The sequence below is a fragment of the Hippopotamus amphibius genome, chromosome 6 (genome assembly GCF_030028045.1).
Source record: "Hippopotamus amphibius kiboko isolate mHipAmp2 chromosome 6, mHipAmp2.hap2, whole genome shotgun sequence".
NCBI lineage: Eukaryota > Metazoa > Chordata > Mammalia > Artiodactyla > Hippopotamidae > Hippopotamus > Hippopotamus amphibius.
In genome coordinates this window covers 41897847-41914124 of record NC_080191.1, presented here as the reverse complement: position 1 = coordinate 41914124, position 16278 = coordinate 41897847, and the positions used below count along the sequence as shown (strand labels likewise).

The 16278-nt window shown below is 34.4% G+C and overlaps 1 protein-coding gene across 1 annotated transcript in view; it reads right to left on the bottom strand.

The window, feature by feature from the left end:
* Nucleotides 1-15192, bottom strand: part of PDE7B (phosphodiesterase 7B) — a 331487-nt gene extending 316295 nt beyond the window's left edge. Inside the window, exon 1 of the mRNA XM_057738776.1 lies at nucleotides 14893-15192. Within this exon, the coding sequence (XP_057594759.1) occupies nucleotides 14893-14913 (21 nt within the window). The 5' untranslated portion in view covers nucleotides 14914-15192. The remainder of the gene's footprint in view (nucleotides 1-14892) is intronic.
* Between the last annotated feature and the right edge of the window lie 1086 nt (nucleotides 15193-16278).

Here is a 16278-nt window from a genome sequence, read left to right as displayed (position 1 = left end):
AAAATTACCAGGTTTATAAATTTTTAAAAAATTTAAATTCAACACATAAAATTAGCTTAAAAATTTATTTATAAATTCTTTTTTGATTTCTTTAAGGAAGAAACTAAATATTTGTGTTAAAAACAGAACAAATTACTCATGCACCTTTTCACAAGAATTTGCAATTAAAAACTGTGCAAAACTGCTATTTAGTTACTCAACAGCTTGTAATAATTCCTTGTTATTACTCTAAAACATGCTAAAGCTAAAAATGTCTTCTCAGTTTAAAAATTCATGGAGTGGACTTTCTACATGGCTCAGTGGTTAAGAATCTGCCTGCCAATGCAGGGGACATGGGTTCAAGCCCTGCCCCAGGAAGATACCATATGCCACGGGAGCAACTAAGCCTGTGTGCCACAACTATTGAGCCTGTGCTCTAGACCCCGTGAGCCACAACTATTGAGTCCATGTGCTGCAACTACTGAAGCCCACACACCTAGAGCCCCTGCTCCACAGCAAGAGAAGCCACCATAATGAGGAGCCCGCGCACCAGAATGAGGAGTAGCTCCCCGCTCACCACAACTAGAGAAAGCCCATGTGCAGCAACGAAGACCCAACACAGCCAATAAAAAAATAAATCCAATACATAAGTAAATAAATAAATTTATAAAAAAAATTCATGGAGTAACACATAAAACTTAGTCTTTTGGTTTAAATATTAAGTCAATTTCCCTTCTTTTCTGCAACTTGTAATGTATGATATTAGTGATTCAAAACAGCATATATCATAAAACATACCAACTATTAATGTTTTTAATTTAATATGCTTTAGTGTACATTTAGCAATATACTTGAAAATTACTAAACTTTGATTCTTTTTAAATTCCAATTTTTTAAATTTCTATTTTGAAAAGAAAAAAATGACATTATGAAAACTAGAAAAATACACCTATTTAAGAAGAAAATCAATAAAGCAGGATATTTCAAGCATATTTTCTTAACTGTTTACTATTTTTTTCTCTAAAAATATATTTTTTCAAGCTATTTTTAAATTGCTTGTAAATAATTAATGATTAGACTCTCGGTTAAGGACTTAGCATATTTTGCATTTATTAGCTGTAACTTCAAGCTCACCTGTGCTCCAAAGATGACCCAGCACTGGAAAACCAGCATAAAGTAGTACTAGGAAAACACAAATGCCCAAGAAAAGCCAACAAACTGCCAGAGGCGATAGATAAATACAGAACACCAAAAACCTGGTTTTACATGACTAGACCAGAATTTGACTCTAGTGTAGCTAAGTTTAATCCTGGATATAGTATTTTGCTTGCAACTATTTAAATAATAATTTGCTTATTCCACAGGATATAGCTGGTGTAGTGAAAATAAAATTTTTGGAATGTTTATAACAGTGTGGACTAACACATAATGTCTCATTCAGAGATATTAGGTTTGCTTGCATGGAACTATAAACTGTGAAACAATTTGGATAATGAAGAAAGTTGCTAAGAGCTCATCGTAGCTACTTTGTATCAGCTGCATTATAAGCTAACATTAGCTTCCATGCATAAAAGGCATAAATCAAGACTTAAAAGATACATTTTGGTAGGTATCCTTGATTGGAAGTGTGAGGTGCAGATGAAAAACTGTCCATTAACAAATAGTTACTTGACCCAAGATCTCTTTAGGATTTCATCAATCTCCAAAATGATAATGTTTGTCAAAGTACTACTGACAAATAACAGTTATAAAATAAGGTAATTACACTGATGCAATCATAATTCTTTTTGTTTTAAAATTTTACATAATGGTTGTAATGCCCACAGTGAAATATGGCAGGTAAACACATACTTATCTTTATCTACTTAGTTCATGATTTTGATGAATATGACTTCTCATTTTTAAATTTATTTCATATATAAGAAAAAAGACAATAAAGTGAAAAAAATTGAGAATTTACTTCTGGTGCATATTGGAGTTTTTTAATGTCACGTATGTTATCCTTAATTAGTTCTTCCCTTTCTCTCTTTCTATATCCTTTAAAGAAAGCAATGAAAGGGAAAAAAAAAGATCGTTGCCCAGTACTTAGTATGTGCCAGCCAGCACATCATATATATTCATTCCACACAAAATCAGATTAAGACAATCAGGACTGTTAGTGCCACAAGCTACTTGGTAGAAGCAACTGTAAATCCTATCTGGAGAAAGATAATATCACACTAGGCCTCAAGTTATCTCCATATTTTTTATATATAATGTTCAGTGTCTCAGCAAAAATAACCAAGCATAAGAAAAGCAAGAAATTTGAACCAACCAGGAGCACTAGCAGACAATAGATACAGACACTTAAAAGATATAAATACAACAGACTTTAAAATAATACATATAATATATATAAGGGTATGATAGACAAGAAGATTGAAAATTTTGCAAGAGATCTAAAAACTACCAAAAAACCCCAAGATTCTAGAACTGAAATGTACCATCATCATCATCATATAATAAAGGTATATAACATAATAAACAATACAATAATAAATACAATGAAAACCACACCTAAGCAATCATGGAAAAAATACTGGAAATCAAAGATACAAAGAAAGAATTACAAACAGTCAAAAAAAAAAGACATTGCTTTTAAGAGACTATTTTCTGATGTCAACAGAAACAGTGACTTATGAGACAATGTAATAATGTTATAAAGTGGGGAAAGAAAATTACTAATCTAGAGTCTTCTTCTTAGGAAAAATGCATGTAAGAAAAAAAGGTAAATCATTTCAGACAAAAAACAAAAAAACCAAACAAAAAAACCCAAAAAACCAAACCAAACCAAACCAAACAAAAAAACCCCAAAAAACCTGGGACCAAATTATCACTATACTAAAGGAAATCCTATCTGTAATCTCAGAGATGCAGGAAGGAATGGAGGGTATATACGACTGTCTGAAACCATAATAACAATAATTATTGTGGATCTTAAATTATATAAAATTAAATACCTAAAAATATAATTCAGAAGAGGCATAAAAGTAGTTAAGGCATTCTTTCTAAGGTCTTCAAATTTCTCACAAAGTGATAAAAGTACTAATTTGCATTGTACTTTGATTAGGTCAAAGATGCAACCTGTAACCTCAGTAGTAACCAGTAAAACAATGTAAAAAAATGTAAAAATAGCAAGCTAATAGAAAAGAGGCAATTTAATTGCAAATACATTCAATCCAAAAGGCAGCAAGCAAAGAGATAAAAAGAAATATAGAACAGGAAGGGCAAATAGCAAAAGTCATCAGCATATTTAAACTCAAATGTATCATTAGGACATTAAATATAAAAAGACAATACTCCACTGAAAAGACAAATATCAGACTGAATGATAAAACAATTTTTACTTATCTGATGCTTGTAAAGAGAGACATCTAAAACATAAACAAATGGAAAATTAAACACTAAGAGGATGAGAGATGTCACACAGACACTAACTAATGGAAAGCTAGTTGTACAGATTTTAGTATTAGTCAAAATAGACTTGAAGGTATAATCATTAATCAAGAAAAAAAGGGATATTTTATTATAAGAAAAGTTTCAATTCACTGGGATGATATAACAGTTCTCAATTTGTACCTAAGTATTCGCCAACTTTTTTTCCATTATCATCTCATTTCCTTAAGGAGACTTTATAGATTTGTTTTTCCTAATCACTTCCTTCCAGAAGAGTTTAATATCATATATATACACTGTGTATCTGTTTAGGTACTGAGTCTCTTTGGAGGGCCATAGACCATTGTGATATATATTGAGTGTTTTGCTTCCTGAGAACCAATTATTAGGTTTGAATTATGCAGTTAACAATTTTCTAATTGACTTGTATAGAGTCCTGTACTTAACAACCATAGAATCCAAATTCATTTCAAATGTATGTGAAATAAAGAAGTTGATTATATGTTGAGTCATACACATAAGCTACAACAAATTTCAAAGATCTAAATCATGTATGATCAATTATGACCACAGTAGAGTTATACTAGGAAACAATGACAAAAAAGATAACTAGAAAATCCCAATATGTTTGCAAATTAATAAATGCACTTCTAAATAATCTGAGTCTAAAAAGAAATTACAATTGAAATTGTTTTGAGCTACCCAATAATGGAAATACTAAATTTGGGGATGCAACTCCAACGGTGAGAGAAAAATTTATTGGTTTCAATGTATATATTCAAGAAGAAGAAAAACTGAAATGTAATGCGCCAGAAAAAAACCCTTGAGAAAATAGAAAAAAAAAACCAACAAAACCCAGAAAATAAACCTAAAGAAAGAAGAAAAAAAAGGAAATAATAAAGAACTAAAATTAATAAATATAGACAATAAATACACATAAATAAAGAGGATTTAAAAAGGCAAAAGTTGTTTACTTGAAATATCTAATAAAGTTGATCCTGGCAAAACCATTGGCAAAAAACAAGAAAAACAGAAATGGCACAATAAACTAATAGTAGGAATAAAAAGTTAGCCTAATATTAAAGCAGGAAATTATGAACAACTTCACACTAATTACAAAATTTTGATAAAATAGTTGATCTAGAAATGTATGACTTAACAAAACTGAAAATAAAAGTAGAAAATCTGAATAACCCATAAATTTAGTGATATTAAAACCATAATTAAAATCTTGCCCACAAAATATTCCAGGACCTGATGGACTTGTTTACAATTTCTAACAAATATTTAAGGAAGAAATAATATGAATCTATATAAATTTATGTAAATCTCCCTCCCTCAATATTTGAAAGTGTAATATTTTCTAACTATTTTTATGAGGTCAGTGGAAACTGATTGTTACCAGAAAGAATAATTTTAGGCTAATCTTTTTCATCAACATATTTGCAAACTCCTAAAAGTTATTAGCAATCCAGAAACAAGGTAATAATAGATTAAAAAAAAAAAAAGCATAACACATCATGACCAAATTGGGATTACTCCAGGACTTCAGGTTTGATTTGACATTGTAAAATCAATCACCACCACAACAGGATAATAGAGAAAAATCATATGGTAGCTATCAGAACATTTGATAAATCAAATATTTATTCATGATAAATCTTAGCAAACTAGGAATAGAAGGAAACTTCCCAATATTATAGAGAATATCATACTGAATGGTAGAATGCTGAAAGCTTTCCTTCCAAGATGGAAAATGATACATTACCCACTGTTACCTCTTCAGAAATTTACTGAAAATTCTAGCAAGTACAATAAGACAAAATTATCAGTATTAAAAAAGGATAGATATGCCTACTAATATTCTTGGATAGTATGATTGCCTACATAGAAAATCAAAAGAATCTAGAGATAAAATATTAGAATTCCCAAGTGAGTTTAGCAAGGCTGCTGATAACAAATTGATATACCAACATTTAATTGGTTTTCTATATATCAGTAACAAAAAGTAAAAATTGAAATTGAAGAAATAGTAGTTAGAATAACATCAAAATACTAAGTGCTTAGTAATATATCTAGCAAGGAATGTGTAAAGTGACCACAAAGCAAGCTAGAAGATATTATTGAGAGAAATTGCCAAAGACCTAAATGAATGGAGGGATGTACTATGTTCATGAATTGAAAGACTTAAGGAAAGATGTCAAATCTTCCCAAACTGATCAATATCCCAAAAGTGTTTTATTATTTTAGGGAGGAATCTTAACTTAATTTTAAAATTTATATGGAAATGTAGGGAACCAAGAATGACCGAAATAATCTTGAAAAAGAGAACAGATTTTACCAATGGGAGAAAAATATTTGTAACATATATAGCAATCAAAGGTATCAAAATACATTAAAAATTCCTATAAAATAATATATAAATGACTTGTTTAGATGCTTCACAAAGAGGATATTTACATGGCCAATATACATGTGTAAAAATGCTCCAACTCATCTATGGTCAGGAAGATGCAAATTAAAACCACCATAAACTATCACTACACACCTCTTAAACGCTAATACGCATGGTCAGTGAGGAAGGGAGCTATCACACATTGTTGGTGGGAGTGTAAAATATTTTAACCACTTTGAGCAGTTTTGAATTTTCTACTGAAGTATAGACCATAAACATCCTCTGTGGCCCAGCAACTAATTCCTAGGTATATGCTTAGCAGAAATACATGTACAGGTGCATCAAAAGACAGGTATAAGAATGCTCAGGCCAGCACTATTCATAATATTAAAAACTAGATTCAACTGAGATGTTTTTCCACTGTAGACTAGGTGAATACACTGTTGCATATTCAGATAATTAGATGCTATGAAATAATGAAAACAAAATACAGCCTATGCAACAACCCAGTAAATCTCACTGTATAACGGTGAATGAAAGAATGGAGGAGGCTTGACTGGATTTCTGAGGTGGCAAATATGTAATAATGTTCTCTTTCTTGGCTTGGGTAATGGTTACACAGTGGTTCACTTATTAGTGAACCATTCTGTACCTTCATATGTGTGCTACAGTTTAAACATAAAATAAAAAACTATATTTCTCTTAAATGTTTAAAGCACTCGATAGGACTATGTCCAAAATAGTTCTAACTCCATGAAATAATTTTTATAACTGTAAGCAAACAATACCAGCTGGCACGCACATGATGCTTACTACCTTTCATGCACTGTTCTAAGCACTTTAAAATAAAACTCACTTGATCTTCTCAACAATCGTATGAAGCAGATATTCTAAACACCTTCATCTTATAAATAAATAGAGTGCAGCCCAGAGAGATTAACTGGCTCAGGATTCTGGAGCTAATAAATGAATCACAGTGAACAGTGCCAGATTCTGCACTGTTCACCATGACACTACACTGTCTTGCAGAACGAAACTTCTGAAGTTTAAAGTGTCAGATTCATCCACTATGAATGAATTTAAAATGAAATAATGTTTCTTCTATACACTGGAAACTACTATAAATAAACATATTGAGTAGATTGCTTTAACATTTTGAAACAGATATTTTTATGTTTTGTATAATAATTGAAAATCTTTTTATAACTGCTGCTTATAATGATTAAAGATGGATTTAGACATAATGCATTTGAAACATATAAAAACAATAAAAAACTGTCATTAAAAAAGCTGAGGTTGAATTTCAGTGCTATTAATTTTAACTTCTGTGAACCTCAGTTTTCTTGCCATTAAAATGGGCATAACGAATCCTTTCCTAACAGCAATGTTCTGAGAAAGAAGTGATGACATTTATGCCCTGAACGAAGTGACTAATTACATGTGTAAGCCTATCCAGCTGCATGCCTAGTGAATAAATCTTAGAAATTTTAGAACATAAAGGTATCTCATTTTAAGTTCACATTTAAGAGACAAAGTAAAAAATGCTAAATAACTTGCCCAAAGTATTACATTTAGTAAGGCTACCATTTGGAACTTAACACAGGGATTTAGGTTACAAGGTCAGTGTTCCTTGAAAAATGTTTGATCCTCATTTTTTTCTTCCTGCTTTCCCTTCCCTCTCCACATAAAATATACAAACTAAATTTTTAAAAATTACATATTATTGCCATTTCATTCAATACATATATTTGACCTATTTTTTAAAAGATTTACATTAAAGGAGACATTTTAAATAGCCTATATTCTCCAACTGTTTTTGACACAAATACCACTAAAAAGTTTTTATATATATTTGTCTTCCAGTTTGAGAAGGGTTTGCCCTCTGTCTCTCTCATGCACTCACACAGACACTTAGGGGAAATATATTAATGAAAAAGAAGATAGTTTTTCTCAATTACTTTATTACGAGTCATTGTATTATTTTTAAATGATTAACAATTTTTAAAAAATTAAAAGATTTATAGAGAAAAATTTAGAATGTCATTCAAAACTCCTATCATACAAATTCCTATCTATTTTGTGTTTACCCCTTTTGTTTTAATTTAAAGATTATTCTTTACTCCAAACCCAATAAAAAGGTCTAGAAAAATAGAAAATGAAAATTACTAAATAATTAAAATGACTAATACATTTTCCAAATCAAACTGAGAACCAGATTGAAGTAGTTTTCATTGCATTGAAAAAGCAAGAACACTAATCTGAAAGACCTGGAAATATACTATATTTCTATCACATGGAAAACAACTTTTCCCCTAAATCTAATGACTTTTTCTAAAAGCAAAAGTCTGTATTCTTTAGACCTCTGTATTACTGCAGCATCTCCTTTTACGAGAATGCGTCTACACTTTTGTGAATGACTGAGTTCTTTCATCTGGCTGGACACAGCTGGCAAGTGGCATAATGGGAAAGGGAAATGAAAGCCTATTTTTTTTTCTCCTGAAAAACCAAGAAACGTATAAATCATATCGAAACTGAAGCATTAGTTGCTTGTATTACTGCACAAACTACATATCTCAATACAGTGTTTTCTACTGCTTTATGAATACGTGATATTATAGCATATTTTAATTTTAAAAGTCTATGATGTGTGGGTTCCTTAAACACTATTTGAATAAATATAAATTGTGCATATTTAATTTGAAAAATTAAACCAAATTGACCAATTCTAAAACAGAAAATTTAAAGTATTCAAACCAATAAAATACAAACAGTAAAATATGTACATTTAGTTTTTGGAGAAAGGTCTCGAATAGTTGGGCAGGCAACAGGCCAGTAAGTTTTCTTATGAAAACTTTGAAACACATATGAAAGCTGGAAAGAACTTTGAGCTTGACGAAGCCTCTCGTTTTGTACGTGAGGAAACTGGCACCCTGAGCAGTGACTGGCCCAAAGTTACTCAAGCAGGAGAGCTGGGCTCTCTCTCTCCTCACTTCTGGGACTCTTCCTTCTTGGGGCATGCTGGCCTCCCCAGCTGTGTCAAAGGCACATGGGAGAAACTGAATAGGACCGAAGGAAGAAGCTAATGAAGCAATTAAAAAACAGAACTCTTTCATCTTTTACTTTCTTATTTTTCTCTCAACTTTAAATATCATGCAATAATAAATATCTAGAATTTTTCCATTGTGTATGTAATAAACTTATGAGGAGAAAAGTTGAACAATTCTAGAGTATATACATGAACACATAATCTTGTTCCCATCCCATGCTCAAAGTTCTCCTGCCAGAGGCTTCCCTTTTAAGTTTTTATTTGAATTTCTAGAAATTTTCCATCAGTGTGTGTGAATGTGTATATGTAGCACACAGATGTTAATGTAGCTTTTTTTTCTTCACTTAACACATCTTGAAAATCATTCCAGATAGTGCTTGTAGATCTAGCTTATTCTTTTAAGTAAGTATATGGCATTCTGTCACAGGGATTTAAAATAATGTACTCAACAACTCACCTATTATTAGTTTAGGTAGTTTCTGAGTTTTTATATTACAAACAAGGCAAAATAAACATAATTTGATATGTTCTCAGACTAAGATTTACTAGGTTCAAAGAATATGTCAAACATTGAACATTTAGTATCTTTATTTTAGATACCAAATTTTGACCAATTCAAGTATATGTTAAACCCCTTATGTCTACACCTGGACCCATGGAAATACCCCTCACCCCAGACTAACCCTGGACCCCACCTCCCATCCCAGGGGAAAGAAGAATATTTTTAAAACTCAAAACTCTTAAATATCCTTCAGTATACTTAAATTATACATAAACTCCTGTTTTGAATAGACTCCTTTTTTGTGTGTCTGAAGCAATGAACAGGTAATGATGATTTTCATCATGTAGAAAGGATATCTTATATATTTACTTACACGCTGAATATGAACGTAAAACACATAAGGTATTAATAAGACAAGAATCTGAGCAGGAATTTTAATGAAAAATTTTATGCAAATTCACCAACCATTAGAAAGGAAAAACTAAAACAAACGTTACTTCAAATTTTACAAAAGGAAACTACATCAAAATTGCATTACCAATCTTAATTTTTTCCATCTTCTCCTTACAAATGCAAGAAAGGGAAGAAAGGGAGGCAGGAAGGAAGGAAGAAAAGAAGGTATATTGACTAAGGCTATTATTTTCATAATTCTATACCGTATGCAAAGAAATGTATAAAGCATTCATGAAAGGGTTTTGATTTTTTAAATAGTGGGGTATTTATACACTAGCATATTAAAAAATATATATTGCTTAATAGACATACGTGTGTTTTTTGTCATGCTATTTTTAGGTTTATCCAAAACTACAAACCCTGCTCCCTATTCTCCAAGCTTGAGATGTTATCTGTAAACCCACAGCCAGAGGAGATGCCAGCAGGAATGCTCTGACCCAAGTAGGATCCCACAAGTGTCTAGATTAGAGTAACTGAATTACATCAAACTCCACCAGTAGGATGAGGCAGCCACCCTGTACCATAGGGCCAAGGTCTCAGAGCAGATAATTAACGGATAACCAATTCACCAAAAACATTTTTCTTCTGAGGATTCCTCCAACTTAGTTATTAACATGTTTTCAGTTATTCTCTAGGGAAACCAGAATTGGAGCGGAGGAGATATTAAAGTCAAATAATACAGAAAATCTAGGACAATGATTGGCACTTGGGAAAAAAGACACTTGTCACATTAAAATCTTCAGCTGCGATGAACACAAAGCATATCCCTTTACTGTCTGAAGGGGAGCTACAGCCACAGAGCAGCACATCAGCCTCAGAGGAGAGAAAGGGGGAGAAGACAGGTGGTCTTCCCTGGGGAGCAGTAGTCCTCCTGCAGAGAAACTCTCCAAAACCCAGGGACTTGTTTTTGTTTTTCTTTGGCAGTAAGGGTATTTTGGAGGTGAAATTATATAAAATTTGGTAACTGTGTAAAGGCAAACTTTTAAGAGAAGTGGTACTTATAAATGATGAGAAAGGTGGAAGAATAAAAACAAATGAATGCTACCTAGTCAATATTAATCTTGTCAGGGTGAAGCACAGAATCTGGAAAGGAAAAAAGGCATCCTAGAAGTATTCCAAGCGCCTCATTTTAAAGAAGCGGCAGTTGAAGCCTCCAAAGTTTAAGAAATTTGCCTTAACTCACACAGGCCATCTTTGAAAGTTCTGAGGCACTATAGGAGATTTCCTGACACCATGGACATTCCTGCGACACTACATTGCATCCATGATCAAGCCCATCACAGCTTGAGAACCATCCTTGCTTTCACCAAATGGCTACTGGCACCTGGGGCTGCTGTCAAAGTTCTCAAAGGACTCCTGCTTTCTGGAACTCCTACAGGTTCCAAGTCCAGGTGATGGTGAAGCTATCAGCGCACTGATTTAATTCACCATCTCAAACCTATACGGTAGCTTAATCACCTAACGGGAAAACTTTGGTACTCTTTAACATTATATTTTTAAGGATACCATTACAAATATATCATTTCAAAAGAATGACAATGCCTTCCATTGGTCATTTTAGAGATCACAATAATAGGAGTAAATATCTATAGAGATGGAAAATTGAGATTTTTTTCTTAAATTCATTTTGTATAAAGCCACCTCTTCTGTTTTGTTTTCCTTCATCAACACCTCCCTTCTAAATTCTCCCTGTTCCTCCATTTCTCTGCAGAGTCTCTGCTATTTAAGTTAAACCAGAATGTAAGTTTCCTGAAGTTGGGAATCATTGCTTATCTATCTTTTTATTCACCTTGCCTCAAAAGGCATAGCCCTTGACATATTGAAAGCACACAGTAAATTTTTTTAAATAAAGCTTTAACACTCACATTTTTATATACAAATGGATTTTTTTTAAAACTCCAAATAAAAATACTATAAAAAGTTTTCTCTAAAAAAGGATTGTTAGAAATAACCCAATACAACCAGTTTCCTTTACAGGGGATGAAACTGAGATGAAGAGTAAGCAAGTAGTTCAGAGTCACCCAATTAGTCAGAGCCTGAATAAGGGTGCCCTCTGGCCCACGGCCTCTCTCTGCTGCTCTTTTTAGTGTGCTCCACACAATCACTTTCTATGAACAAATTAAATCATCTAGATACCTAAGCAATTGTCAGGAAAGTATAACTGCCTTGATTATACGCTAGAACTTTGACACATTTCGTCATACTCTTTGTTCAAATCTCTAACAATGCCTGGAACATAGTAGATATTGTCTGTTTGGGTTTCTACGACCCCTTTTCCCTTCTCTTCCCCAAATTTCCGTATCAACCACTTTAAAGATTGCTAATGCACGAAGTATGCATCACCTCAGGAATCAAAGTTAGCATGTTGACGAAGCCACCTAGGATGCTTGTAAAGCCAATGGTCTTGATGCCTGTAAAGCACCCCAAGGCTGCTCTCACGTGAGAGATGGACGTGCTCCCCAAGGCGCTTCCTTAGGAGGAGGGAGGATGCTCTTGGGGAAGCTCTGAGGAATAATGGGGATGCTGTCACAGGGGAGGTGCTCATAGAGAGGGTCTCATCACATTTCCAAATGCCAAATCCCTTCTTGCTCAGCTAGACATGCCTCCTAGAAGAGAGATTCCTACTTGTCTGTGGACTTCTCTGGGATATGTAAGTTGAATCTGTGGAATGGTGGAGTCTTTGGGTAAAAATCTCTGAACATTGTGGGTCCCTCAAAAAGTTAGCCCCCAAAAGTCAATGTGAGTTGAACCACTTAGAATACCTGTTAGCTTTTACATTTAGATGTTCTAAAGTCTATTCTGATTCTTAATTTTGACACTTCTCCTTAATATAATGAAGCCCTTTTAGTCTTGCTTGGGATTAGTTTACTGCTTAATAAATTCCTTCCAACACTATGTTCTGTGAGTCAACAAGCAGCTTCCCCTGTGATTTGAGCCTAGTTAACAACAAATTCCACTTTGGAAGATTAATTACTAGGCAGAGGCATTTCCATGTGGTACATTCTCACTTTGAAGAAACTTGGTCATTTACTTTTACATCTGTTTGGGGTAACATGGTCCTTTGGCTGAAAAGAACACAGCCAATATTTGGAATGCCCTTCTAAATAGATTATACTTTAGGTTGGACTATCACCAAAAACTTTTTTTCAAAGACAGTTGAAAATGCCATATTTGAAATTTATTTAATTTACAATATATGAAGTGTAATAAATTCTCAGCAAACATTTTAACTAGGTATTTATTGAGAACTGACAATGGGTAACTTTGTGCTGAACATCGTGTAAGGCATTACAAGATGTACTGGTGCAATTATTTTCTCTAAGTTGATGTCTGCTCCTGACACATCTTGGATTTTTCCACCCTTGCCCTAAGTAACGATTCAAAAAAGTTTCTCCCAGCTAATTGGCTGACATATAGTCACCACTGATTTTGTCTCATGTTCAACTGAGTACACTCTGAAATCAGACAGCTTACAGTGTCAGGTAAAAATCCTTATAAAGAGGATATAGACTTTGGAGTTGCACCTCGTTAACTTTGGGCTTCTACTTCAGACAAAAAGCGACTTCATTTTATTAGAGAAAATGTCAATCAAGTCATAACTACTGACACCCGTCTTTGTTTCACCAGCCAGTAATAAAAGATAAAGCAGAGGAAATGGAGGAGCTGCAGCTAGGCATTTGCAACACACAAAGTCCTTGTTTTCCCACTAGGCGCTGCAGAAAAGCAATTGTCCATTCACAGCACATCCTCTGCATTTCAGAGCTAATATTTTTGCAGTTCTTAACTTGGTACATTGCACTCTCATGCAGTTAATTTCGTAAATTCTTTGCAATGCACTATGTTTTACACCTTGCTTAATCGTACTGCTAACATGACCCAGTTTTAAAAATTTCTCTTAATGTTGAGAATAGAAACCTTTGAAAAAAAATCAACAAATTTTGGAAACAGAGTCATGGTTTCAAACAATCCTGTCCTACTTGCTATTGCATAACTTTGAGAAGGGTAATAAGGAAATCCATGTGGACCATATATTACTTGAATTGCTCTTACAATAATTGACTCTAGATAGGCATGATTTTTAGCAGGGGTCCCCCTCAACCCATAATAATAATGTGCTATTGAAAACAACATTAGCCCTGGATGTAATTGCCCTGCTTCCTGCAACATTTAGTGGTTTACTCTATATAAATGCATATGCCGGCCTTCAGGGGCAAAGAGGTTTACTGTAACATTTTAATAGTCATTCTGGCTGAACACATGAAGAACAGAATCTATAGAAGATTAATTAGTCCCCAGGCTCAATCACTCAAGTCCCTAATTAAATATCTCACTCTGCTTTCGACTATTGTAGGAAAAGATAATTAGCAAATGTGCAGTGCTAATAAAGAAGTTTTAGTCTCCTTTATAAATAATGAGATCTAAATCATTGGTCATATAACTCAGCGCCTGCATCTCCCCTGTTGAGCTCTAAATCCAGAACATTTAAAAAAAATGCAACAAAGTGATAAAGTGCATTTTCCTCAAGAGTTCATTTTTCTTACACACCTTGTATAGGTTTTTCTACCTTTAATCTCATTATTAGCTTCTTCCTCTCTTCCTACTAATTTCCTCATCTTCTATCAACCGACATAACAAACTCAAGAGAAAAATGGATTTTCTTTTTCCCTGTTCTGCAAACCTCACCAATCTCTTTACCAATATTTTCCTGTCCTGTCCCACCGAAAAGAAAAAATGACTCAACTCTAAGATTTACATTGGAGAAGAAATATTGCATTCATTAAAAAAAAAAAAAAAGCCAAAGGAAAAAAAGCAATCCTCCTCAGGAGGGGCTCAGAGTACAGCGAAAAAGCCAGAGTTTCTTATTAGGCTGTTTGGAATGAAATGGTTAATTCAGGGTAAGTGATAATGTTTAGTCAGTTCGCCTAGAAAAAGGAAGGAAATTCAAAAGCTGGTTGCTGTAGTAACAATCACAGACCAAAAAATATATACATACAGGTTCATTTAAAATAAAACTCCTGCCATCTCTGTGTGATTCTGTTCTCTCAAGAAAAATGAGTTGCCGCTGAAATTTGTTGTACCTACCTCAACCATTAAACAAGACATTTAACCATAGTGGCAGTTCTGTGACCTTTGAATGCCGTGAAATCTCTGAGCGGTGCTGCTTGTTCATGAAGACTTGTGCTGCGGAATCCAGCAACTTCATCCAGGATTAGGAATATAATTAAGTGAAAAAAAAGAAAAGAAAAAAAAAAAAAAAGAAAGAAAGAAGCACAAAAGCACACAGAGAGATCAGGAAGGAAGGAAGGTAGAAAGATTCTCTCCGGGTGAGTACACCACGTTTCTCCCAGGCAAGTGCTGGGATGGAGCCGAGCCGGCTGCAGTGCCCAGACCCACCGACTGGATGGGGGAGCAGGCAGCCCGCCTGCTAGGCTGGGAGGTGCTGTCAGTTGCCACAGGCAAGGAAAAACGGAGACCAATCGGCTTCAACTCTGGCAGCTTACTGGAGTGGAGCCTTTTCTGTTTATGTTTCCTCATTTCAAGAGTGACGTCAAAGGGTTTAGTTTTTCCTCTGCATGTGCTATTAATTTTAAAGTGCTGTGCTATGGGAAGAATGTGTGTGTGCCTGTGGTTAGCCTGGGCACCCCGCTCAGGAGAACCCAAGAAACATTCTATTTTCAGGAATACACTTTAACAATTTAAAATACCTTGTGGTTAGGTGTATCAAAAAACAAAACAGACAAGAAACACCGAGCTAAATGATAACAGCAAGATTTATTATTTTTCCCAAATGTGAGTGTATGTACCTCTGCCTGCTTCCCAGCTGTTGCTTGTTTTTGAACTAATTCATTTTCACCCTTACCTAAAAACAAGTTGTTCATCTTGACAGCCACGGAGGCAGACTTGCGCAAATGAGCTGGTGAACAATATTATGTGCAGTGAAACACAGAACTCATGTGTATGCTGCTGATCCCTGCCTTTCTGTCTTTCCTCCAGCTTCTGCGGCAAAGCATGGGGATTATTCATGCCAGGGAGATCCCTCCTGCAACTCCCCACAGGGAGGCATTCAAGAAGCAGGGTATGGAGATGCCACACAAGAATGCCTGGGGCTTCAGCACGTTCTCTCCCAAAGTGTGTGAAGGTGCAGTTATTTAGGGATACTTCCTCTACCAGGGCCCCCAGCTCATCCCTGTATTTCTCTTCCCACTCTGGAAAATCTCAGTGGTGGCCATCTGTTGTTTCTACCTCCCCCATATCCTCTCCCTTCTGCCCCCACCCCATTCTGCTAACAGAATCTCTTTTTTTTTCTTTTGGAAACGTTCCCCCCTCTATCTAGAGACTGCGTAGCCTTCCCGCTAAGACCCTCGTCCCCCAAAAGAACTGTAAGGAGCATGTGACCTAGTCTGATCAATCCAATTTCTCCATTGCTTTAGACACAGAAAATGTTTTAGGGGTAAGTACAACCTTCAA